The sequence below is a fragment of the Podarcis cretensis genome (genome assembly GCF_951804945.1).
Source record: "Podarcis cretensis genome assembly, chromosome: 9".
NCBI classification, from domain to species: domain Eukaryota; kingdom Metazoa; phylum Chordata; class Lepidosauria; order Squamata; family Lacertidae; genus Podarcis; species Podarcis cretensis.
The window spans coordinates 3,801,382-3,826,702 of NC_137178.1; the positions used below are offsets into that span (position 1 = coordinate 3,801,382).

Sequence of the window (25,321 nt, forward strand, 5' to 3'; positions counted from 1 at the left end):
GGTGTGTGAGAGCCATGTCCTGTGACAGATTATGCAGGTCAGGGCTTACCTGCCCCCCCCCCAATATTTTATTCAAGTTGGCACCCCAGAGTGAGTTGGTGGGGGAGAGCTCAGGGCAGGGGGCGACTTAGGGTGACACGCTTGTGGTGCTGGGTAAATCCTGCTCCAAAGAGTCCTCTACAGGGCTGGTGTCCAGATGGAAGAATCTGCTCTCAGGACCTTGACGTGGGGATCCAAAACTCCTCTTTTGCAGAAGGCGGCAATCCTGGGAACCTTTTGGGGAGCAGGTATCCAAACGCCTGCCGTGGGGGAGAGAAAATCTGGGGCCAGAGAGGGTTTTTTCCACTTTCCACATGTTTTTTTGGGGGGGTGAAATCCGTGGGGTTTAGAGAGGCCCATCTATTTTTATAGTGGGGCCGACATATGGAGAGGTCCCGGAGGCAGCGCGCCCTTGCAGAGGATTTCGGGGGTTCGCTGGGGACTTGATCTTGAGGGCTACTTGGGAGGCTGCTCCCCCGTTTTTGGGGGTGGCGGCGGCGGCTGGGGTGAGCTCTGTGGGGTTTAGAGAGATGCATTTCTTTTTGGGGAGGGGAGACACACACAGGCGGAGGTTCCCGGGGGCAGTGCGCCCTGCAGAGGATTTCGGGGCGCGCGCTGGGGGGTCGATCTTGGGGGGCCACTCTCAGATGGGGGGAGGCTGCTCCCCGCCATCGTCCCCCGCGCGCCCCCCGCCCGCGGCCATCGTCCTCCTCCTCCTCCTCCTCCTCCTCCGCCGCCTCCTCCTCCCGCTCCGTCCGTCCGTCCCCCCGGAGTCCGCTCCTCCCCGGATGATGTCAGCCTGCCCGGCCCGGTGGCTCCAGCCCCCTCCCCTCCTCCTCTTCCTCCCTCCCTGGGGAGGCGGAGGGAGGCGGCATGGCCCGGCTCGGCCCGGCCGGAGGAGGAGGAGGCGGCGGCGGCAGCCCCGTCGCCCCCCTGCGCCTGGAGTCCCCGTCCGCCGGCCCCGCGCCGCACTGGCTGGCCGTGCTGATGGTGCTGCTGCCCGACGGCGAGGACGACGACGAGGGCGACCAGGCGGGAGCCCAGGCCGGCCGGCGCAGGAGGAGGCGGCGCAGGAGGCGCGCCAGAGCAGCCGCTGCTCCAGCCACCGCCGCCGCCGCCGCCGCCGGGCTGCTCTCCGGGGACCCTCGCCGGAGGCTCCTCCTGCTGCTGCTGCTGCCCGCGAATGGGGGCTCCGCAGGCGGCGGCGGCGGCGGCGGCGGCCCGCGCTCCCACCCGCCTGGGCCCTCGGTAAAGCCCCTCGGGGGCTCCAGTCCTGGGGGGCGGGGGGCTCTCTCCAGAAGGGGCGCCCCAGAAAGTGCCAACTGTCCTCCATACCCCCCAAAACGCCCTTCACTGTCTCTTCCCCCGCGCCACCCCCATCCTGGGTCCCCAAGCGCCCTGATCCGGAGCGCGCATCGCTCCCCCACTCACCTCCCTCCCCCGGTGCGCGCCTGAACTTTCTGTGCATCCCGGGACGGGCCGCCCCTCCTGTCCCCTCTCTCCATCACTTCTTGGCGTCTGCTCTTGATCCGGCCCGCCGGGCGCTCGTCCGGCCTCTGAACTCCTCCCCGCCCGACCACCCATCCATCCATCCATCCATCCGGCGCCCTGCCCTCTCCATCCCTCCCTCCGCCTCCTCACCTCCTCGGCATCCTGCCTCCATCCCTCTATTCTTTCTCTCCTTTGCTCTGGTCCTCTCTGCACCTCCTCCGGTTGCCCTGACCCCGCTCTCTCTCTCCATCCCTCCAGCCACTCCTTTCTTCCTCTGCCTCGCTTTCTCTCTCTCTCTCTCTTTCTCATCCCTCCTTCCAGCCCCCTCTCCCCCTCCTCCTCCCCCCTTTCGCCACCTCCTCCTCCCCCTCCCCCTCTCCCACCGGGGCTTCTCTCTCTGCCTCTCCTCCTCTGCTCTGATTCCCTCCATCCCTTTCTCTCTCCTCCCCCCCTTCTGCACAACCCTCCCCTCCCAGCTGCTTGGCTGCTGTTCTCCCCCCCCCCCTTTACACACAGCCAGTCCCACCCCCCGCCCAACAAGAACCACCCTCCCCAGTCACTTGGAAACAAACAAACCGGTCCAAAATACTCCGCCTTTGGATTGTCACCCCAACACCTCGTGGTTTTGCGAGCTGTTCAGGAGCAGGTGGCTGAGTAGGGAAACTCTCTCCCTGAATCCACCTTGGAAGCCGTTGGATTTTGGTTTTCTGAAGAGATCCCCTCTTTCTGTTTTGCTTTGAGGGGGATTCTAGGGGTTTGCCCCCCCCACCCTGCCCCAAGCTTGGGAGGAATTTCCAAAAAAGAAAGCAGACAGTGGAGCCCCAAACTTTCTTGGGTGGAAGCCCTCCCTGACTGGGGGTTGGGGGGTTGGGATTCTTTTGGCGAGAAGACCTGTTCCCCACCCACTCCGCGCCCCCTGCCGTGCACACCTAGGACCCTTAAAAGGCTGTTTTGATGTTCTCCATCCAGGAGGGTCTCCCCAGAGTTGGGCTGACCATGAAGGAAGAGCCTTTGACCGGTGGTGGGCTGTCAGCCGTGAGGTCTTGGATGCACGGGACTGGCATTCTGGATGCCAACACCGCAGCTCAAAGGTAGGGCCTGCAGAAGGCTGGCAGAAAATGCTTACCCCCCCCCAAAAAAAAAAAAGAAAGAGAGAGGAAGAAACTCCCCCAAACTCCTTCTTTCAATAGTTTTCTGTCTCTTTTCCCCATCCCGAATGCCTGTCTCTTTTGAAATTTGCCAAGAATTTACTGGGTTCTCCTGCAGAAGTCGAGGCAAGGAGTTTGGGACGGGAAAGGTGTTCATTCTTCTTTATTTTTTTCTTCCGATGACTCTGATGACTGGCACATGTTATTCCAGTTCTCCTGTTTGACGGGCAAAGCGTGTCGTTGATTTATTCGCTACGTCTTGGAGGGGGGGGGAGCTGCTTAAAGGAAGGGGGAATTTCAGAATTGCAATTGCAATTATTTAGTTTTTGGGAGGGTGTAAGGCCTCCATCATTTCCCCTGCTAAATCTCCCGGTAAAACACCATCCCTAAAGCTAAGTAAGAGAGGAAGAAATACAGATATCTTGATTTCATCTTTGTTTTTGCTCTTAAAGTTTCACTATAACTCATTGGAACTTTCATGAATATAACTCTTTTCAGATGGGTTTTTCAGCAGAATCAAAAACAGTTTAGGTTGGAACTGATGGGAGGTGTCAGATAACATTAATATGAATATATATATATATATATATATATATATATACACACACACACACACATACACACACACACACACCCTGAAACTGGTTTTATATTTCTTGTTGTCAAGCTGTTGGAAAGTGTTTCTGAAGTTAACACTTTGGGGTGGAAAAGCAAAACAGCATTGGAAGAAAGTTAGACTGATGCCAAGGATGCAAGTTCGCAATTCTGCTTGCAAATTTCTTAAACAGACATTAGTGGGTTGTTGATTTTTTTTAAAAAAAAACAACTGTGGGTCTAATTTTATTATTCCTCTCTCCTCCCCCCAAGTATGCTTTAATTTGGTGCTCTCGTACAAAATTGCTCCACATCGCAAACTCCTCTCTTGCCCCCACCATTCCTTTCTATCTTTTACAATTATTCCTGTTGGTCGATAAGCTGGGATGTATGAATCATTTCTCCCTGGGCTCAATGGCTCCGGGAGTTTGCTTCTTTTTGATTTGAATTGATTTTCTATCGATCTCAAATGTTCCCTGACCTTTGACATCTGATCTTGCTTGACATTTACTTGAGGTTGCTTAAACAAAGGAAGCAAGAGTTAGGTTGCATAACTAACCATGTAGCAGGGATACAACTCACCCCCCTCATTTCTCCAGTATATCATTCACCTGCAATTTGCAACTGAATTTATTGTTGTCAGCCTGTTGTCTCCTGGAGTTTGGAAACCTACTAGCTGGGTCCCGTGCATTGCTGACCCAAGTCACCTTCTTTGGCTATATGATCTGAGAATTGTGCCCTAGTAAAGGGTTTTGCGGCGCACTTTGTAGATTTATTTGTGTCTCTGGAAATGCTAATGCCGCAAGCTTTGAAAGGCCTGTGCAGCTGTGCTGGGCCTGCCTGGTCCCTAGTGCACCCCAGGTCCCCAAATAAATGTTGAATATTTTAGTAGCAGAGCACATGCTTGGAATGCAGAAGGTGGGCATCTCTGCTGAAAGGATTTCAGGCGGCATCTGGGAAAAACCGGGAGAGCTCTGAAGAAATAATTTTGTGCTAGCTGGCTTGAGTCTTTAATGTTGATCATTCCTCTGTTTTCAGTGTAAAAAGGCACAATCCACCCAGATGTTCTCTAGAGCAAGCAGGGGGAGCAGAACCTTCTGGTGGATCATGCCCAGCTGTACTTTATAATTCTATCACCGTTTTTTATTCTCCCTGGAACACCGTGTGTAGGCTAGAAGCTGGCGGAAAGTGACTGGTTTGCTGCCTCAGTTTCTCCGTCGTTGAGTCCAGCCCTCCGGCCTTCCATCCTGTTTGGGGTATTTTGGGGTTTTTTTGGGTAGAATGCCCCAAACAGAGACATAGGCAGCTTTGTAGTAGCTTGCGAGAAGTAAGGGTTTGGATCTGTGTCGAATTAGGTCTTGCCGTGGGATTTCGCGCAGCTAAAAATCATCGTAATTAGCTGAATCTGGATAAGATTTGTGAGTGGGCTTTTTTTCCTAATGACCCAAGAAGAAATGATAACCTGATACGATAATTAGACATAAGAAGAGGCAGTGAAGCTTTATCAAGTCAAGGAGTGTGTTCACCTCCCTTTATCCGGGGGGCCCCTAACAAGATATTGCATTTCTCCATTATCTCCCTGGACTGAGCAGGTCACCTCAAATGGTTAAGCAAAACTGGAATATCCGAGGAAAGGCAGTGTGCGAGACGCAGACAAGATCCCTTGATAGAATAAGGATCAGCATTTTTTTTAAAAAAAAAGACAGAGAACGTTCCCCTTGTTTTTGCATGAACCATCCAGACTGATTTCACCCAGAAAGAATTTGCACTAGATTTGTTGATGTTGTTGTTGTTTTGTGGCAATCTCCAGGAAAGAATGAGAAACACTTTCTTTTTTTTAACGGTAAACTACATTGAGATATTGTATCTTGCTTGCAGCCCTGCCTATTCCATGCAACTGTTTTCCTGTCACATCCTTCCCAGTCCTATCCTCACCCCTCCGTTCTGCCCTCATCTTCTTCCAAAGGAATAAACCACACTTAGCGTAATAGTATATTTACTAGCCTGGCACCCTCCTGATGTTTTGGACTACAGTTCCCCACGCTTGCTGGGGCTGATGGGAGTTGTAGTCCAGAAATATTTGGAGGGTGCCTGGTGGGCGAGGGCTGATCTCATCTACCTGTCCCACCCCTCTCTACCCCGTTCATTTTCTGTGTTTCTGTTCATTTATGCCGGACCCCAGCATTAGCTGAGATTTATATAACATCAAAATATATAGAACGTATGCAAACAGGCAGTAAACTCACTGCCATTCCTAGGGCCCAGATGCCAGAAGTCAGAGTATGTTTCGTCTGACTGTGTCAAAGCTGTAAAGCAAGACATGGAATGCATTTGCCAGGGGCTCAGAGGCCCCTGCCACCCCTGTTGTGTTGACTTATCTTGTTCTGGTGTCAGGTGGTTTGTGTTTTCTCCTAATTTTCAGCGCTGATTCTTCATAATGCCTCCTGATTCTGAATCTTCGTTCAAGAGAAATTCTGAAAGCTGCCGTTTCAAGAGTTCACCGCCCTTACCTTCGTTTGCCATGAGTTAATTTATATTTTTGTTTATTTGGAAGCATTTATATTCTGCTTAGTGTTTCAAAAAACTCATAAGGGATGCACAGCCTAAAATAAGCAAAGGGTTCTGCTCAGAGCAGTGCAGAAATGAATGCTTTGTCAGAGCAAGTATTTCTCTGTGGGCAATGGAACGTTATCTCTGCCTCCCCACCCCCACCCCAGCCAAGTTTATTCAGGGGGTTCCCCTATACTTCTTGAAACAGTTAAACTATGGAACTCCCTGCCACAGTGATGGCCACCAACCCAGAAGGCTTTCAAAGAGGATTAGACAAATTCATGGAGGAGGAGAGGGCTATTGATGGCTAGTAGGCACAATGGTTACGCTCTGCCTCCACGCCTGGAGGCAATAATGCTTTCGAATCTCAGTTGCTGGAAACTGCAGGAGGCGAGAGGGCTCTTGTGTTCGAATCCTGCTTTCAGGTTTCCCACATGCATCTGTTTGGCCACTGTGAGAACAGGATGCTGTGCTAGATGGGTCGTTGATCTGATCCAGCAGGCTCTTCTTACGTTCTTATTTGGGGGTGGCATGGGGCATAGTGGGGTGGGAAGCTTTGCACTGCTGTAAGCACTGAGCTGAATTCTTCCCAGACAAGCAGGCATTGGCCAGCCTGTTCTGCTGCATCCAGTCTCATGCAGGCAGCCAGCAACAGATGCCATCAGCCTGATCAGTTAAGTCAATTGCACCGTAGTCCTGAACCTACCTGCTTGAACAAATCTCGTTGGTTTAAAAAACACATTCAGAACTAATAGTCTGGGAAGAAGGGCTTCATCATAGACACCAGTATGTCCTTTTGTGGTGGGGGGAGTTGTTTAAAAAAGAAACCAGTCTGAGTCATGCAGGAGTCGGCTTGCATGTTGAAAGCAGAGAGAATTCAGCCCACCTGGGGAAAAGTTTGTGTTCAGCTGCAGAATCGTGCCGGATGCAAATGAATCAGATTTTCATTAAGCACCTTGGGTAATCTAGGCTGCAAGGGAGGGGACAATGTCAGGAATATTTGCACAGGTGGTTCAAGCACATCCAGCCTAAAGTGGCCCAAGTCGCTATATTTTGACTTAATAGCACAGTGGATGGTGGCTGTTACCTTCTGGCAAGTGGCGGTTTCTGAGACTTTCCAAGCGTTTCCGAAATTATGGGCAAATAGGCCTTACCCCGTGCAAAACAGAGAAGGCAGCTTTGTATAAAAATGTACGTGGGGATAAAGAGGCTGACCACAGGATCCAGCCAAAGGCAACGCTGGCACCCTGTTTACCTTGGGCAGCAGATGTGGCCAGATGTCAGGATGGACAAATCTCTTTCCAGCCCTCTCCTTCACCTGCAGATCTCAACCTGGATTGAATGTGCAGGTCTGAACTCTGTAACCTTCCTTCAGAGAAAACATCCTCTCTGCTGATCAGCTGAGCAAAAATCTTGGGGAAGGGGGCGAGATTTCGGGTGTGTGTGTGTGTGTGTACATGTTTTAGAAGGGTTTTTTTAGTGGTAAATAATATTTTAGAGGCTAATAATATCAGTTGCCGGTAGGTGAACATAGCTGTCAACATTTCCCTTTTCCCCCTTATTCTGAATAGGATTTCTTGCAAGAAAAGGGAAAAGTTGACAGCTGTGTAGGTGAAGGGAGAGGGGGAAGGGGGCTGTTGCATCTCCAACTCTCAGCCATCATTCTTGCTGGTTTTCTTCGCAGTAGGAGGTTAAACACCTGGAAGATCGGTCCACTTTGGCGCAGATATTCCTCAAATCTTGCTTTCCTATTTTCCTTTCCTTGAGCTCCAGCTTCTCTTGATCAGTTCACACTCAATTTCTAGTCCCTCCACCGGTGACGGAATTGATGCTTGACTTGATCGTTGAGTCTCCCAGAACTGTCTTCTCCGTTCCGGTAGCCAGAGAACGATAGCCAACCATTTTCCTTCCCTGCTCCCACATTTTGCTCCCACCCCCTCTGCTCAGAGAGAGAGGGGCATCAATTTGTTGAAAACCTCTCATGGATTTTCGATCGCGACTGTTCAGTTTGGAGGATCAGATTACTGCAGCCCTGCTTTCTGCAGGGCTGCCCTTGGAGACAGATCCGAAGGCTCCCACTATTGCAGTTGTTGTTGTTTAGTGGTTTAGTCGTGTCCGACTCTTCGTGACCCCATGGACCAGAGCACGCCAGGTACTCCTGTCTTCCACTGCCTCCCGCAGTTTGGTCAAACTCATGTTCGTAGCTTCAAGAACACTGTCCCACCATCTCGTCCTCTGTCGTCCTCTTCTCCTTGCGCCCTCCATCTTTCCCAACATCAGGGTCTTTTCCAGGGAGTCTTCTCTTCTCATGAGGTGGCCAAAGTCTTGGAGCCTCAGCTTCAGGGTCTGTCCTTCCAGTGAGCACTCAAGGTTGATTTCCGTCACAATGGATAGGTTTCATCTTCTTGCAGTCCATGGGACTCTCAAGAGTCTCCTCCAGCACCAGAATTCAAAAACATCAATTCTTCGGCGATCAGAATTCTTTCACTATTCCACTATTGCAGGCTACTTATCAATATGTGCAAACTGAAAGCCCAGGTTTGGATCGTCCGTATCGATTGCCGTTTGCCTCCAGGCCAAATTCAAGGTTCTGGTGTTAACTTTTCTGACATCTTGCATCCTTGATGGCTTCTTCTCCCATATATTCCTCCCTGAATACCAGCTGATGAAGCTCTGCAGTACTTCCTGTTCTCTGTGAAATGATGTGTAGAAAGCAGCCCTTTCTCTGTGGAACTCCTTGCTGCAAGAGAATCCCACTCACCCTTACACTATAGGTTTTCTGCCCCTCATCACTTTCCTTTCGTGTGATGGCACGGCTGTTTGTTGGCTGGCCTCGTTTTCCGAAGGAACGTACTCGCTCTTTTAGGTTTGCTGTTATATGATTTGATTGGGTTATTCACTTCCCACACCACTTAATATGTTTAATAATAATAATAATAATAATTTATTAATTATACCCCGCCCATCTGGCTGGGTTTCCCCAGCCACTTTGGGCGGCTCCCGATCGAGTGTTAAAAACAATACAGCATTAAATATTAAAAACTTCCCTAAACAGGGCTGCCTCCAGATGTCTTTTAAAGATAAGATAGCTGCTTATTTCATTGACATCTGAAGGGAGGGCATTCCACAGGGCGGCGCCACCACCAAGAAGGCCCTCTGTCTGGTTCCCTGTAACCTCACTTCTCGCAATGAGGGAACCGCCAGAAGGCCTTCAGCGCTGGATCTCAGTGTCTGGGCTGGACGATGGGGGTGGAGACACTCCTTCAGGTATACAGGACCAAGGCCGTTTAGGGCTTTAAAGGTCAGCACCAACACTTTGAATTGTGCTCGGAAACGTACGTTTAAAATATCTCTAAGCGGTGTACCAAAAATTGAAGCGGCAACTGACAACTTCAACAAAGTATTTGCAAAAACACACAATTGCATCGTTCGAAAACACCCTGTGTGTGCCCCATTTGTAGAGGCTCTGAGATTGAGCGTCAAATGCGGAAGACCTGACTACACAGTGTGCTTTTGCGGATAACCCTCTAGAGTCTAGGCCAGCCTGGTGCCCTCTGGATGTGCTGGACTACAATTCCCATTAAGCTGTGCAAGCTGGGGATGATGGGAGCTGTAGTTCAGAAATAACCGGTGGGGGTACTGGATGAAAGAAGGCTGCACCCGGCCTGCCTCCAAGTTACTAATATAGTTTAGGGTAAAAATTGTCCTCAGTGGGGCAAATTGTAGTCATTCAACCAGAAGGAATGATGGGAGAAAGGGTTATAGTTTCTCCCTTGCAGCCTCCCCTTCCCTGGAGGTTTTTAGCAGAGGTTGAATGGCCGTCTGTCATGGATGCTTTAGTTGAGATTCCTGCCTTGGAAGGGGCTGGACTAGATGACTCTGGGGGCCCCTTCCAACCCCACAATTCTTTGATTCTGCTCTGTCTGGGCAACATCTGCTACCTTTGGTTCTGGAAGTGGTAGGCAGCCATCCTGGCCATGGATAGAGTCACAGGTTTTTAACTTTCTCATTCATCAGAACTCTTAAAAATATTTAACTGGGATAGCTCAGTCGGTATGGCCTAAGACTCAGGGTTCGTTCATTCCAGGGGGTTGGACTTTTGTTGTTGTTGTTTAGTCGTTTAGTCATGTCCGACTCTTCATGACCCCCTGGACCAGAGCACGCCAGGCCCTCCTGTCTTCCACTGCCTCCCGCAGTTAGGTCAAACTCATGCTGGTAGCTTCAAGAACACTGTCCCACCATCTCATCCTCTGTCGTCCCCTTCTCCTTGCGCCCTCTATCTTTCCCAGTATCAGGGTCTTTTCCAGGGAGTCTTCTCTTCTCATGAGGTGGCCAAAGTCTTGGAGCCTCAGCTTCAGGATCTGTCCTTCCAGTGAGCACTCAGGGCTGATTTCCTTCAGAATGGAGAGGTTTGATCTTCTTGCAGTCCATGGGACTCTCAAGAGTCTCCTCCAACACCATAATTCAAAAGCATCCATTCTTCAGCGATAATATAATAATAATAATAATTTATTATTTGTACCCCGCCCATCTGGCTGGGTTTCCCCAGCCACTCTGGGCGGTTTCCAGCCGAATATTAAAAACAATACAGCGTCAGACATTAAAAACTTCCCTAAACACGGCCGCCTTCAGTTGTCTTTTAGAAATAAAATAGTTGTTTATTGCCTTGACATAGATGACCCTCATGGTCCCTTGATTCTATGATGTTCTTTGACAACAGAATGTTGGCACTGAGCAGTGTTTCTTTTCTTTTTTATAAAAAGAAAAACAAAATTAAGAAACAATGAAGTGTCAGTGCCCATTACTTTCTAAAAGTGTCATGGGCGCCAGCACAAAATGGCACACTGGTGAGTCCCATCACAAAAAAAACACAAGCCATTTATGAAATTAAAATATGAATCCAGTTGAAAATATGAAATAAAATAAATGGGATGGGGATGGGGAGGGAGTACCAAAAAACAAAACAAAAACAAACCAGGGTTTGCATCCATTACCTCATAAAGAGCATTCTCAGGAGGTTTACCCCCCCCCCCTTATTTTATTTCTTATTTCCCACTGGATTGTTGCTTTAACTTCATAATAAACTCTTGCATTTAATAATATTAAAAAATCCGGTAAGCCTGCAACTTATGTGGGGGTTGCTTTTCGAAGAACTCGCCTACAGCCAAAATTGCGTATAGTCAAAGCACTCCAGGTTCACTAGTAGATGGAATTTGCCAAACTCTGTTTCCCCTTGAAAGCTGACCCCTTTTAATTTTTATTTTTTTTTAAAAAAAATTGCCATGTCCGTAAAGCTGAATGTGCACAAGTTAAATGTACATCAGCTGCAGGTGTGCTGTAATTATTTAAAGTTGGGCTGTGCAGCCCACTTGTAGGAGGATATTATTCTCCGGCCCCAGGTGTGAGGTGCTAGTTGAGGAATCCCACAATGAGACAATTCACCCGGCCTATTGTTTTGAACTCAACGGAGGCTCTGTGCCCACACCTGCTGCTTCCAGGAGATTATCCCAGGTGCTCACCGGTTTTTCATCCTCGAAATCTCCAACCTGCATTTGTGGACAGTCTAGCCAGTCTTTCCAAAACGGCTTTCACCGCACTTAATGTCGATGAAGCAGGACGGGTGGCGGTGGGAGAAATCGAGTTTTTGGGAGAAACGGCACAAGCTCAGAGATGCTGGAAATGGAAAAGCTTGTGGCTTAGGCTAAAGGCAGAGAGGTGACAGCTGGGAATTGGCAAGGAGTTGGGGAAAAGGTTCAGCAAAAGACTAGCAAAATGATCAAGGGGATGGAGCTACAGCAATTTGGATTTTTCTGTTTGGAGAAAAGGCAAGTAAGGGGCAATGTGATGATGATGATGATTGTGATGATGATGATGATAATTATTTTATTTATTTATTTATTTATTTATTTATACCCTGCCCACCTGGCTGGGTTTCCCCAGCCACTCTTGGCAGCTTACAGCAGAATATTAAAATACAATGGTACCTCGGGTTACATACGCTTCAGGTTACATACGCTTCAGCTTACAGACTCCGCTAACCCAGAAATAGTGCTTCAGGTTAAGAACTTTGATTCACAATGAGAACAGAAATCGTGCTCTGGTGCCGCGGCGGCAGTGGGAGGCCCCATTAGCTAAAGCGGTGCTTCAGGTTAAGAACAGTTTCAGGCTAAGAATGGACCTCCGGAACGAATTAAGTACTTAACCCGAGGTACCACTGTACAGTAATTCATCAAATATTAAAAGCTTCCCTAAACAGGACTGTCTTCAGATGTCTAATAATAATAATAATAATAAAAACAATTGATTGAAATACAACTTTAAAACAAGATTAAAACATTAAAATGCAGCCTCATTTCAGTAGAAACTCAAAATCAAAAACGAAAAGTCCAATAGTTGTTTATTTCCTTAACACCTGGTGGGAGGGCGTTCCACAGGGCAGGTGCCACTACTGAGAAGGCCCTCTGCCTGGTTCCCTGTAACTTGGCCTCTCACAGTGAGGGAACCGCCAGAAGACCCTTGGAGCTGGACCTCAGTGTCCGGGCTGAACGATGGGGGTGGAGACGCTCCTTCAGGTATACTGGTGATAGGAGCTTGTAAGAGTATGTCATGGCACAGAGAAAGCAGATAGAGAAGAGTTTTTCTCCCTCTTTCCTAGGACTAGAACTCATGGGCATTCAGTGAAATGGGAGCGGGAGGTTTAGGATAGATAAAATAAAGTCCTTCTTCGCACAGCACATGGTTTTTTGTTTTTAAATTTATTTAATCATTTTTTCAATACAAACAACAACCGCAAAAGATGCAACAACAAAAACCATAATAACAATAATAACACAATTTGACAATTCAGATTTGAATACACTGATATATCTATGACTGCACCCTTTTAGCAATATTTCCCCACCTCTCTTTCCTCCCCCTACTTCCCCCCACTATCCGCCTTATCGTTTAAATATCCATTCCAGATTCCTTCATATTTATCCATTCTTAATTTGTGCTGACATGCAATTCGTTCATATTTAGCTAATCTGTCCATATTATCAATCCATGTACTCAATGGAATCTTTTTGCGGCTCTTCCAATTCATCAATTCACCAATTCATGCTTCGCATGGTTGAGCTATGGAACTCTCTGCCACAGGATTGGTGAGGTCCACCAACCTGGAGTACTTTAAAAAGGGGATTGGATAAATTCATGGAGAAAACGGTTGTTGATGACTATGAGCCACGATGGCTCTGCATTGCCTCCACAGTCGGAGGCAAAGATTGTACTGTGTCCAGTTCTGGGCACCACAGTTCAAGAAGGACACTGACAAACTGGAACGTGTCCAGAGGAGGGCAACCAAAATGGTCAAAGGCCTGGAAACGATGCCTTATGAGGAACGGCTAAGGGAGCTGGGCATGTTTAGCCTGGAGAAGAGGAGGTTAAGGGGTGATATGATAGCCATGTTCAAATATATAAAAGGATGTCACATAGAGGAAGGAGAAAGGTTGTTTTCTGCTGCTCCAGAGAAGCGGACACGGAGCAATGGATCCAAACTACAAGAAAGAAGATTCCACCTAAACATTAGGAAGAACTTCCTGACAGTAAGAGCTGTTTGACAGTGGAATTTGCTGCCAAGGAGTGTGGTGGAGTCTCCTTCTTTGGAGGTCTTTAAGCAGAGGCTTGACAACCATATGTCAGGAGTGCTCTGATGGTGTTTCCTGCTTGGCAGGGGGTTGGACTCGATGGCCCTTGTGGTCTCTTCCAACTCTAGGATTCTGTGATTCTATGATTCTGAGACCCAGTCGCTGGATACCATCGGAGGGGAGAGATGCTTTTGTGCTCAGATCCTGTTGCTGGTTTCCTACAGGCACCTTGTCGGCCACTGAGTGCAGGATGATTCTTCTTATGGGTCTTCATCCACCAGGCTCTTCTTATGTTCCCTTGCAGCTATGGAGGCTCTGACCTCCATGGACAAGGGCACTTGAATTAACCATAGGCTTACCAGCCCAACAGGGATGCGGGTGGCGCTGTGGGTTAAACCACAGAGCCTAGGACTTGCCGATCAGAAGGTCGGCGGTTCGAATCCCCGCAACAGGGTGAGCTCCCGTTGCTCGGTCCCTGCTCCTGCCAACCTAGCAGTTCGAAAGCACGTCAAAGTACAAGTAGATAAATAGGTACCGCTCCGGCGGGAAGGTAAACGGCATTTCCGTGCACTGCTCTGGTTCGCCAGAAGTGGCTTAGTCATGCTGGCCACATGACCCGGAAGCTGTATGCCGGCTCCCTCGGCCAATAAAGCGAGATGAGCGCTGCAACCCCAGAGTCGGCCATGACTGGACCTAACGGTCAGGGGTCCCTTTACCTTTACACCAGCCCAACCTGGCCTGCTGCTGTGCCTTTAACAGTAGCAGGCTATGTGCAGAAATCTGTTGGCGAATCCTTTGGTAGTCGTACAGACAGCCACGGCGGCCAGTTCAGAAGCCGGGGACTCCAGCCACTCCCTCCCTCACCCTTTCGCAATTAAATCCCGTCCTTAAGTCCACGTACCCCTGGTGGCTGCCACACACCCAGCCTTCCTGCAGGTACCTTGTGACCTTTACAATATAGCAGCCAACTTTTGTTAAGCTGTCCTGCTTGGTTACCTGGAGATGATCCTGCAATCACCATAGGTGACCAGTTGTTCACAAGGCTGTGGCCGTTTTGTTGAAGTTCATGGCGAGTGCTGCCCAGAGTATCTGGAGCAACGCAGGCAGATGGGTGGGATATAAATAAATAAATAAATAAATAAATAAATAAATAAATAAATAAATAAATAATAATAATGGAGGACTTGTTATGCACATAGGTGTGTTCTCAGGGGTTGGGCGTGCCATTTTGCTCCTATTCTTATTTTTACTGGCATTACTGTGGGGGCAGAACATAGCCATGCTGGCTAGCAGCCATTGATAGCACTTTCCTCCATGAATTTGCTTATTCCTCTTTTAAAGCCATCCAGCTTAGTAGCCATCACTGCCGCCTGCAGAAATGAGTTCCACAGTTCAACTGTGCTGCATGAAGGACTTCCTCTTTTTTTAATAGTTTTTATTAAGAATTTCATCATAACAAATTATCAAAAACCTATCCTCTTCATCCCCCCCATTTTCCCCTCCCCCCTCCCCAAGATAAACCCTCCCTCCCTCCCCCCCCGATTTCCCTCAGCTTCTCTCTCTGATTTTTCAACACATATTTTTCTCTGCATATTATAAACTTGTAAAGATCCTCAATTTATCTGCCTGTTATGTTAACAATAATAAATTTGTGTATGTTTATTTAAAACCTGCCAAGAAGTCCAGTTCATTTTGTTGTTCTTTTAAGTAATTTGTAAAAAGTTCCCATTCTTCTTTAAAGCCACAGTTGTCCTTGTCTTGCAGTTTGTATGTCAATTTCACCAGTTCCGCATAATCCATTAATTTCCCTTGCCACTGTTCTTTTGCCAGAATTTCCTCATTCTTCCATTCTTGTGCTATTGGAAAATAAAGAACTTAATTATGTATGTGACAAAGGCGGCAAGAGTCTTAATAGCACATGGACTTCCTCTTATCTGTCCTAGGAATATGTTGTTGTGCCTTCAATTCTCTCTTCTCGCAATAGTTGTTGAAGGAAAAGATAAAGGTAAAGGGACCCCTGACCATTAGGTCCAGTCATGGCCGACTCTGGGGTTGTGGCGCTCAACTCACTTTACTGGCCGAGGGAGCCGGCATAAAGCTTCCAGATCATGTGGCCAGCATGACTAAGCCACTTCTGGCGAACCAGAGCAGTGCACGGAAATGCCGTTCACCTTCCCACCGGAGCGGTACCTATTTATCTAATTATCTAATTTATCTAATTACACTGGTGTGCTTTCGAACTGCTAGGTGGGCAGAAGCAGGGACCGAGCAACGGAAGGAAGGAAAAGCCCCCCTCCAAAAAAAAAGATGAAAGGAAGGAGGAGGGGAGGAGAGAGCTGGGGAGAATGCCACCCCAGTCAACCACCATTGCGCCCTGGGATTCTTGCGCAGGTTCCCCAATGGCAGGTTCCCCAATGAGAACGCCCATTGTCGCAGGAAAGAGAGAGCCATTGGGGGCTTTCCTGTGTGTGGTGGCTGGCGGTGCCCGTTCACCCAGCAGCTCAGGATGGGGGCCTTGGTGATCCCAAGGGGGGGGGGGGAGAGTGTGAGAGGTGGGGGTGGGGATTTCAGTTTCGTTGACCCTAATGGAGCACGTCTGATTTCTGCGCCGTCCCCCAGCTGGGTTCCTGGCGGCCCAGCACATGGAAGAGTTGGTTTTCCTGTAAAGGCTGTGCGATGCTCTGGTTTGCTAGGAAATGCTCCAATTTCCTTTAATAATTGATGGGCGCTGCCTCGCCAGCCTCGGAGGCTCGGCGAACGCAGTCATTACCAGCATCCTGGTGTTTTTTCCACCCTCCCTCTCTCTCTCTCCTCCTCCTCCTTTGCCTCCCTCCTTCCTTCCTTCTGCCTCAAACAGAGAGAGCAGCAATGGCAAGGTTTGGGGGAAACGGGAATGGAATTGAATGCAGGTGTGTTCGCTTGGCCGGGAGGTTCGGAAGGAGGGAGAGAGATTTGCAGACTCAGGGAGTTTCTGGAGGCTTAAGTCTTTCTCAAGGAACAGCCTGAGGCAGCCGTCCCCAGTCCAGCCGCTTTGGACTACAGTTCCTAGCCAGTGTTTGAAATTCGCCAGGCGCATTTTGCACCTGGCTTCCGGCCGCTTGCAACCAAGGTGCCAGGGTGCCAGGATGGTGTTTGAGATCTCCAGCATCTGGAGGTGCATGTCAGCGGATTTGGACTGTTTTCGCACACTAATACCCCACCCTGTGGAATTCTATCCGTTATATTTTTATCTGCGCAATCGGAATCAATTTCTGGAACCCAAACTCTTTTTCTGTGCCGCCTGAGCAGGAGCAGGGAACGACATTATAGTGAATTGTTGCAGCTTGCCTTTGCTTGCCAGCTCCCCATTGTCCTGCTCACAGTTGTGAAGAATATTCCTACATTATGAATGGTCTGTGACACCATTGAGAAAAAGAGGTGGGACTATATCTGTGGACTGTCCCTGGATAAGGTGACTTTCCCTCTTTAAGTTCTCAAACTCTGCTCTGAACCATGAGCTCCGTGGAGAAAAAGCTGGAAAATAAATGCCATAAATAAGCTAAATAAATAAATAAAAAATCCTTCCAGTAGCACCTTAGAGACCAACTAAATTTGTTATTGGTATGCGCTTTCATGTACACGCACACTTCTTCAGATACCTGCACATGAAAGCTCATACCAATAACAAACTTAGTTGGTCTCTAAGGTGCTACTGGAAGGAATTTTTTTAAATTTTGTTTCAACTACGGCAGACCAACACGGCTGTTGTTGTTGTTTAGTCTTTTAGTCGTGTCCGAATCTTTGTGACCCTCTGGACCAGAGCACGCCAGGCACTTTTGTCTTCCTCCCCCCCTCAGTTTGGTCAAACTCATGCTGGTAGCTTCGAGAACACTGTCCCACCATCTCGTCCTCTGTCACCCCCTTCTCCTTGTGCCCTCCATCTTTCCCAACATCAGGGTATTTTCCAGGGAGTCTTCTCTTCTCATGAGGTGGCCAAAGTGTTGGAGCCTCAGCTTCATGATCTGTCCTTCCAGTGAGCACTCAGGGCTGATTTCCTTCAGAATGGAGAGGTTTGATCTTCTTGCAGTCCGTGGGACTCTCAAGAGTCTCCTCCAGCACTGCCTTGCCGTTGCTCTGGTCAGACCTCACCTGGAGTACTGTGTCCAGTTCTGGGCACCACAGTTCAAGAAGGACACTGACAAACTGGAACGTGTCCAGAGGAGGGCAACCAAAATGGTCAAAGGCCTGGAAACGATGCCTTATGAGGAACGGCTAAGGGAGCTGGGCATGTTTAGCCTGGAGAAGAGGAGGTTAAGGGGTGATATGATAGCCATGTTCAAATATATAAAAGGATGTCACATAGAGGAGGGAGAAAGGTTGTTTTCTGCTGCTCCAGAGAAGCGGACACGGAGCAATGGATCCAAACTACATGAAAGAAGATTCCACCTAAACATTAGGAAGAACTTCCTGACAGTAAGAGCTGTTTGACAGTGGAATTTGCTGCCAAGGAGTGTGGTGGAGTCTCCTTCTTTGGAGGTCTTTAAGCAGAGGCTTGACAACCATATGTCAGGAGTGCTCTGATGGTGTTTCCTGCTTGGCAGGGGGTTGGACTCGATGGCCCTTGTGGTCTCTTCCAACTCTATGATTCTATGATTCTATGAATAACTCAGAGAAGCTATGAGCTATGCCATGCAGGGCCACCCAAGATGGACAGGTCATAGTGGAGAGTTTTGACCAAACGTGATCCACCTGTAGCAGGAACCGGCAAGCCACTCCAGTATCCCTGCCAAGAAAACTCCATGGACAAAGACAACAGGCATATAAAATTAGCACCTTAGAGACCAACTAAGCATAGACACTTCTTCAGATACCTGCACACGAAAGCTCATACCAATAACAATCTTAGTTGGCCTCTAAGGTGCTACTGGAAGGAATTGTTTTTATTTTGTTTTGACTACGGCAGACAAACCCGGCTACCTACCTGTAACTATAAATAAGCTATTCAGCTTACCTTCTTAAGGAAGCTGGTGGGGCTAGCCCAGGCATAGGTAAACTCGGCCCTCCAGATGTTTTTGGGACTACAACTCCCATCATCCCTGACCACTGGTCCTGCCAGCTAGGGATGATGGGAGTTGTAGTCCCAAAACATCTGGAGGGCCGAGTTTGCCTATGCCTGGGCTAGCCAGACAGAGATGCCAGTCGCCAAACTGGCATCCAGCAATCACCATATGGTCCCAATTAGACCCGTGCCAGTTGCAAAACACGCCTGGGGAGTTTCTAAAACTGGTTGCCCCCCTTTTAAATAGAGAATAGGTTCTTTCACATGCCGTGCCAGACCCAGGTACAAGGTGTCTCCTCACATGTTACAAGTATTTGTTGTACACCTCTTGACCTGTGTGGCTCACCTGTGCGTACACACAGGCACACAGTCAGCACACTCATCAAACGTAACTCGTGAATAGATGGGTGAGCATGCAGCTCAATCATTGTGCACACCAGTCCTCGGATTGTGCACTCGTTGAATGTAACGTGTGAGCACTCCCACAGAGAGGGGCAGTTGAAGGTTAGCAACTGGGGCTGAAATCCTGCACAGTTAATCCCAGTGGGATTATACTGGTTTTGCTGCATTCAGAGTTTTAGTTCCCCTTCTGACTATAGAATTTGAACTCAGGTCCCTGGAGCCCGTGGGTCTGCCTGTGTCAAAGTTTCTGCCTTGTGTTGCTGATACAACACTTGTTCTCATGAGATGCCCCTCATGCAACAGCAGGACCAAAGAAAACAAGTTTAAGATGGCGTTTTAGGAGATTTATACCAAGTATTTGCTCCCCACCCCCACCCCCACCCCACCCCCTGCTCGCACCCCCCTATAAAAGCCCCCCGCAGTTCCAGAGACTTTATGGTTATTCAGAAATGTTATTTCTCTCTCTCTCTCTCTCAACTTCCTGCTGCCTCTGGGTTTTAAAAGGCGAAATCTGAGATTGCCATAAATCCAGCAGCCCAAAATCTCTGACTCCCGATAAAATCAGGATTGGATTTCTGCCGTTTTGTCACCCTGCTGATCTCCCGTCTTAGTCCTGCAGAGATTTCCCCCAGGGTCATGGTTTTATTCCGCTTCCCTGGCCCCATCAAGTCCGACAGAAGGATTCAGGGTTCAAGATGTTCATATGCCATTGTTTCCCTGACCCAAAGAAACCCGAGGCCAACTGCATTAATAATAACAACATAGTATTATCTATTAAAGCTCTTGGAAATTTCCATCCGTGAATAAAGTTAATGGCTCTTGGGTATTGTTCATGTGTGCGTATACAGAATATCCGAGAGATCCATTACTTTATTTACAGATGGAAACTGTAAAGTGTCTTAATGGGCATTATTATAGGGGCGTGGATTCAGTCGCACACCAGCAAATATAGATTGTGCCGTTAAAGTGGATTTGGTGCCCTTGCAGAACATAATCACCTCTACCCCCCGCCTCACCAAAAAAATTGGGACCGTTTGCTGTAAGGAAAGTGACAGAGAAACACATGAAAAAGGGCAGGTTGGCAATTGCTCGAGGCGACACCGGCTAGCCTCCCCAAACAAACCAGAAGGAATGCTCCATAGGCAGGCTAGGGTATCTCTCAACAAAACCCTCCCATTCATGCAGAGACCAATTTGCACAACAGAACTTCCCTTCCCCCTCTCCCCCACAAAAAACCAGGGTTGGGGTTTTTCCAGAATTTGAACTCAGCTCCCTGGAGCCTGTGAGTCTGCCTTTGTCAAAGTTTCTGCCTTGTGCTGCTGATACAACACTTGTTTTTGTGAGATGCCCCTCATGCAACAACAGGACCAAATAAAGCAAGTTTTAGATGGCAGTGCAGGGCTTGCAGAGGGAAGAGAAATTCTGTTGCATGAGCAGAAGTCTTTGCCCAACTGGGACTATTTCGGTGGATGTAGCTCCCTGTTAACAGTGTTTTATGGAAGGGGATTGTTTTACTGATGACTTGTAACTGTGTTACAGATAGACCCTAACTTAGACCAAGAGGTGTCGAAGGTGGGACCCTTTGCATCCAAGGATGTGCTTTCCACTCGACTGCATCCCTTCCTAGGAAATTCTCCCTTACTGATCAGATCATCTAGGCTAGTATTACCTACTCTGACTGCCAGCAGCTCCTCGGGCTTTCAAACAGGAGTCTCTCCCAGCTGTACCTTTTTAAAAAAAAAACAAAGCAAAACCAAAACACATTTTTTAATATTGTTTTAATTCCATTAAATTCCTTTAAAAAACTTTTTTTATGTTTTAGCTTTTTGTTTGTTGTTTTGAGTCCTCGTCCGGAAAAAAGATAGGGTAATAATAATAATACCTAGAGACTGATCCTGAAACATGCAATTTGCAAAGTGTGAGCTCCTGTGTTTATACCCACCTGTCTGCCTTTATTTCAGCAGCTATGTGTAACCCTTTTAAAGGAATCAACAACTAAATGAAACCAATATTCCTTTTTATTTCCCCCTGACGCTTGTCTGTAGAAATGGACGCTCAGTGCATGAGAGACTTCATTTATTCACAGAGAAAACCATCCAAATTCAGGCATCCATACGTGGAAAGCGGTTTCTACGTCACGAGCTGCTGGCGTTCAAACAGCTTTCAAACAGCGTTTATTTAAGCATCTGCATTTATGCTGAGGAGTTTCAAATCACACAACTCTCAGAAGGCAGCGCCCACAACATCCTTAGACACGAAATATAATACATAAATATTCCAGGCCCTTGAAAAGGCATCTGTGACAGATAGCTGCGCTGTTATGTAAATCGTAAGAATATGCCAAACTTCTCTTAGAATTGCACTTTTCATTTGAGATTTTGCATTCCCACATTTTCCACAACCGTTCCTGCTTTGGCCGTGCTCTCCACTGTTTGGCAAAGACCCTCCGTTCCAGCTGCTAATAAAGTTGGTGCACACTCCTGAACTTTTGAGACTTAACCTTGCTGTACAAAGCTAAGCAAACCATTTCAGTGTTTGCATACAGCAAAGATCTGTCCGCTCCCCTTTTCTAACCATTCCTTATGGGCTTGCTTATTTGTTTCTGGGGAATTTAAACTCTTGCCTTTCAGCCGATCAATTCCCAAGGCAGCTCACAACGCGGTTCATCATAAGGCATTCTTTGCTATCCTGGTGTCCTCCAGATGCTTTGTAATGAAACATCAAATTGACACATACAGTGAGGGGTGGGAAGTATTTGATCCCCTGCTAAATTTGCCCGTTTGCCCTCTGACAAAGAAATGACCAGTCCATTAATTTTAATGGTAGGTTTCTTGTAGCTGTGAGAGACAGAATAACAACAGGAAAAACCCCCAGAAACCCAGAAGACAAAAGTCAGAGATTGAGGTGCATTGTAATGAGTGAAATAAATATTTGACCCCTTTGCAAAAGATGACTTGGTACTTGGTGGCAAAACCCTTGTTGGCAATTGCAGAGGTCAGACGTTTCTTGCAGGTGGCCACCAGGTTTGCACACATCTCAGGAGGGATCAAATTCTGTCTCTCACAGCTACAGTAAACCTACCATTAAAATTATGGACTGGCCGTATTTTTCGTCAGAGGGCAAACGGGAAAATTTAGCAGGGGATCAAATACTTTCCCCCCTTACTGTAGCCCCACACAACTGAGTGTCCCTTAGTCCCCTGGTCAATGGATGGGAGCAGGGCTGTAAAATCCGTAGTAACGGAGAGACCCCAGTTCCTGCTTATCTTTCCGTTTCTTCTGATCCTGTAGGCTGTAGCCCATTTTGGGGGGTAGTGTGGGGACCTGGAGTCCTGGGGCAGGCATGTCTAGGTCTGATGACTCCCCAGGTTCTGGGTGGAAATATTCCAGTGGGTCTGGCTGTCCTTACCTCTCATCCGAGTAGACCCCAGATCGAGGCAGGGCTGAGCCCTGATATATATAACCCATCAAACGCCCTCCTCCTTCAGCGAGGCGCATCCCAAATATACCCAGTGGCCGGCAGCAGCATAATGGGAAACAAGTGGCCGCCTTTCAGAGGATTTCAGAATAACTGAATAATTGGGTGCACTCTTCCCACCTTGGATCAAATCCACGCTTCCAGGTGCCACAAGAAAGCTGCAGACATAGTGCAGGATAGTGCGCACCCCGGAAATGATCTCTTTCAGCTTCTGCCTTCTGGAAGAAGGTACAGGGTTATAAAGACTAGGACTAGCCGCCTGAGAAACAGTTTCTATCCAAATGCAATTTTGGTTTTAAACGCAGTGTGAGGTAGTCTCTGTGGGAGTATATTGTATTTAATTATGGGGTATCAGAGTTTTTAGGGGGCTAACCAGGCTGGGATAGCAGGCTTGTTGGGTTTTGTATGTTTTATGTAGATTTTTCAATTTTGTTGTTCCATATGGGACAGTGACAATAATCGTACTGTATCGTATTCTTTAGCCATGATTCCTACTGTGCTGGGCCCGGGGGTAACCCATGAAACACAGTCCAGGACCAGTCTAGAATCCAGAGGCACCACTAGAAGTCAGTCCAACAGGGCCAAGGCAGGAAACCAGGCAAGGACAGGTACAGGATCTCAGGCAGGGTCTGGCATACGGCAGTGTTACTCCCACAACCTGGGGCGGGGTCCGACAGCCTTCTATCTTTGTTGGGGTAACGGCTGGTCCTGATCCCCTGGCGACTCATCTCCCTGTCTTGCCTGAAGGCGAGCACTCCTCCTGCAAGTACTCAGGTCTCTCCTTCTCTCAGACCTCAGTCTCTGCAGCTCGGGAGACGTCAGTGGGTTACTAGACCCAGAGGCCGCCTCAGCCTCCCCTGACCCAACTGGTAGTGGAGCAGCTGTAAGTGATGGCCCAGCTGAAGGCAACGAGGTAATCCCCGCATCTGGAGCCAGGGCAGGCTCAGGCCCCGGACTCGGCCCAGCTGGTGCTTGTTGCAGGGGAACCTGTGCAGACTGGGACTCTTCGGGATCAGGCCCCAGACTTGGCTCAGATGAGGCAAAGGATCTGGTGTGGACTAAGACTCCTCTGGTTCCGAGTCCCAGGCCATCACACCTGCATTGCGGGGGTTGTGCTAGATCACCCCTGGGTGTCCCTTTCACGATCCTAATGTGATTCCTAGCCCTGTCACCTGGAGCTGCTCAGAAAATTAGGGCGGGGGGAAATTAAGGAGAAGGGACAGGCATTTGTTGACAGTAGGGGTGTGATGGGTCCAGGGTGGTGGTGGTTGTGGGGAGATAGTGGGAGAGACCCAGTTTTTACCCCCAGGGAACTGGGTCCTAAACAAGAAGCAGGCGAGATTTCCCTTGATTCCCCCCCCCCAAGTTATCTATATAACTTACAAATCTCTCCCTCTCTCTGCTCCCACCCTGCTTTTTAGCTAAACGGACACCCAGAGAGCAGCCTAGGAAGAGTCAGTGGGTGGAAGAGTAATTTACCTAGGAGATTATGCTGAGGGGGAAGAGAGATTGTCTTACTTTCTTGTCTGTGGGCTGAAGGTTGGGAAGGAAATTTGCCTCTTGTTTTTAACGATGGCTGGCCCCCTCTCCCTGCGTTTCTCTGATTGAAACGCTGGAGCGAAAGAGCCTTTTTTGGCTGCACGGAGGAGATTCTTGAAGATGGGGCTGGGGGGAGAGGAGCGAAGGAGCTGGTTGTCAAAACTGATCCTTCAATCAGCAGGGAACCTGCACAAGCTCTTTTTCTTTCACGGGGTATTTTTAGAGCCAAAAGGTTTCTGGGAGCACAGAAATCCAGGAGGGAAGTTCTCAGAAAATCACACTTTTTTTGACGTCCGGGTGGGTTTTCTGACTTGGGCCGCTGGGTGCTGATCTTGGCCAAGATGGTCATGTGTTTATGTCAGTGCTAATAAACTGTTTTAAAAAAACAAAAAAACCCCATCCACAATGTGTAAAATTAGGACCAGTGGCAGAGTGCACTGTTGATTAATCATCTGGCTTTTATCTGATTGATTAAATTTAAATAAATTTGCATATTGCCCAAAACCCCTGTCGCTGCCTTCTTTGGATACTGGAGAAAGTGCGAGATAACTCTCACCTTAAGCTAGCAGTTGGTGCGACCTCAGAGCATGTTTATACTCAGAAGTGAGCCCCACTGGGTTAGATGGGATTTACTTGCTGGTAGTGTTTTTGAAATTACAGGCCATAGCAGCCAGTTGTTACTGGAAAGAAATGTCATCTTGGATATTTTCATTCCCTGTTTCAGCTTCAGAAAATAAAAAGGACCCTTAGCTCAGAGATACACCCTCCCTCTGGTCTGTAACTAGCCCTTTCCTTCTCTGAAGGATATAAAAGAATCCTAGAATCATATAATTGTAGAGTCAAAATTGGTCCCAAGGGCCATCCAGGGCAAAGATGCTGTTTTTTTAGAGGGGAGCACCAGCCTCTGTGTTGACCAAGGGTTTGCTACTGCTTCTCAGTGTTAGAAACTCAGCTATATAAGCTACCATAGGTGCAAAATGGCTCCTTAAGCCAGGCTGCCTTAATGGAATGTCAAGTTGCCATTTTGGGACCAGATGGTTCGAAAGTTGTATTTTTCAACACAGTGGTACCTTGGTACTCGAACGACTTCGCTCCCGGACAAATCGGATCCCGAATGCCTCAAATCCGGAAGTAAGTGTTCCGGTCTGGGAATGTTTTTTGGAACCCAAACATTCAACGCAGCTTCTGCTTGAGTGCAAGAAGTTTCGGAAGCCACGCCTTGGTTTTCGAACGGTTTCGGGAGTTGAACGGACTCCCGGAACAGATTAAGTTTGAGAACCAAGGTGCCACTGTACTACTTTTGATTGTGCAGATAAAATATCACTGATAGAATTCTTCAGGATGCGCTTTTAGTGTGTGAAAACAGTCACGTTCCAAGGATCCCCAGGCATGCATCTCCAGATGGTGGATATGTCAGG

At 48.2% G+C, this 25,321-nt stretch overlaps 1 protein-coding gene across 3 annotated transcripts in view; it reads left to right on the top strand.

Annotated features, from left to right (window-relative positions):
• The first annotated feature begins 561 nt into the window (after positions 1–561).
• The window catches only part of LOC307224211 (transcription factor COE1-like), a 103,535-nt gene continuing 78,775 nt past the window's right edge, over positions 562–25,321 (top strand). Inside the window, exons 1-2 of one of the 3 annotated variants that reach the window (XM_079990842.1) lie at positions 562–1,287; positions 2,500–2,621. In XM_079990842.1, the coding sequence (XP_079846968.1) occupies positions 913–1,287; positions 2,500–2,621 (497 nt within the window). In that variant the 5' untranslated portion in view covers positions 562–912. The remainder of the gene's footprint in view (positions 1,288–2,499; positions 2,622–25,321) is intronic. The other 2 variants (XM_079990840.1, XM_079990841.1) reach the window with 2 other exon arrangements.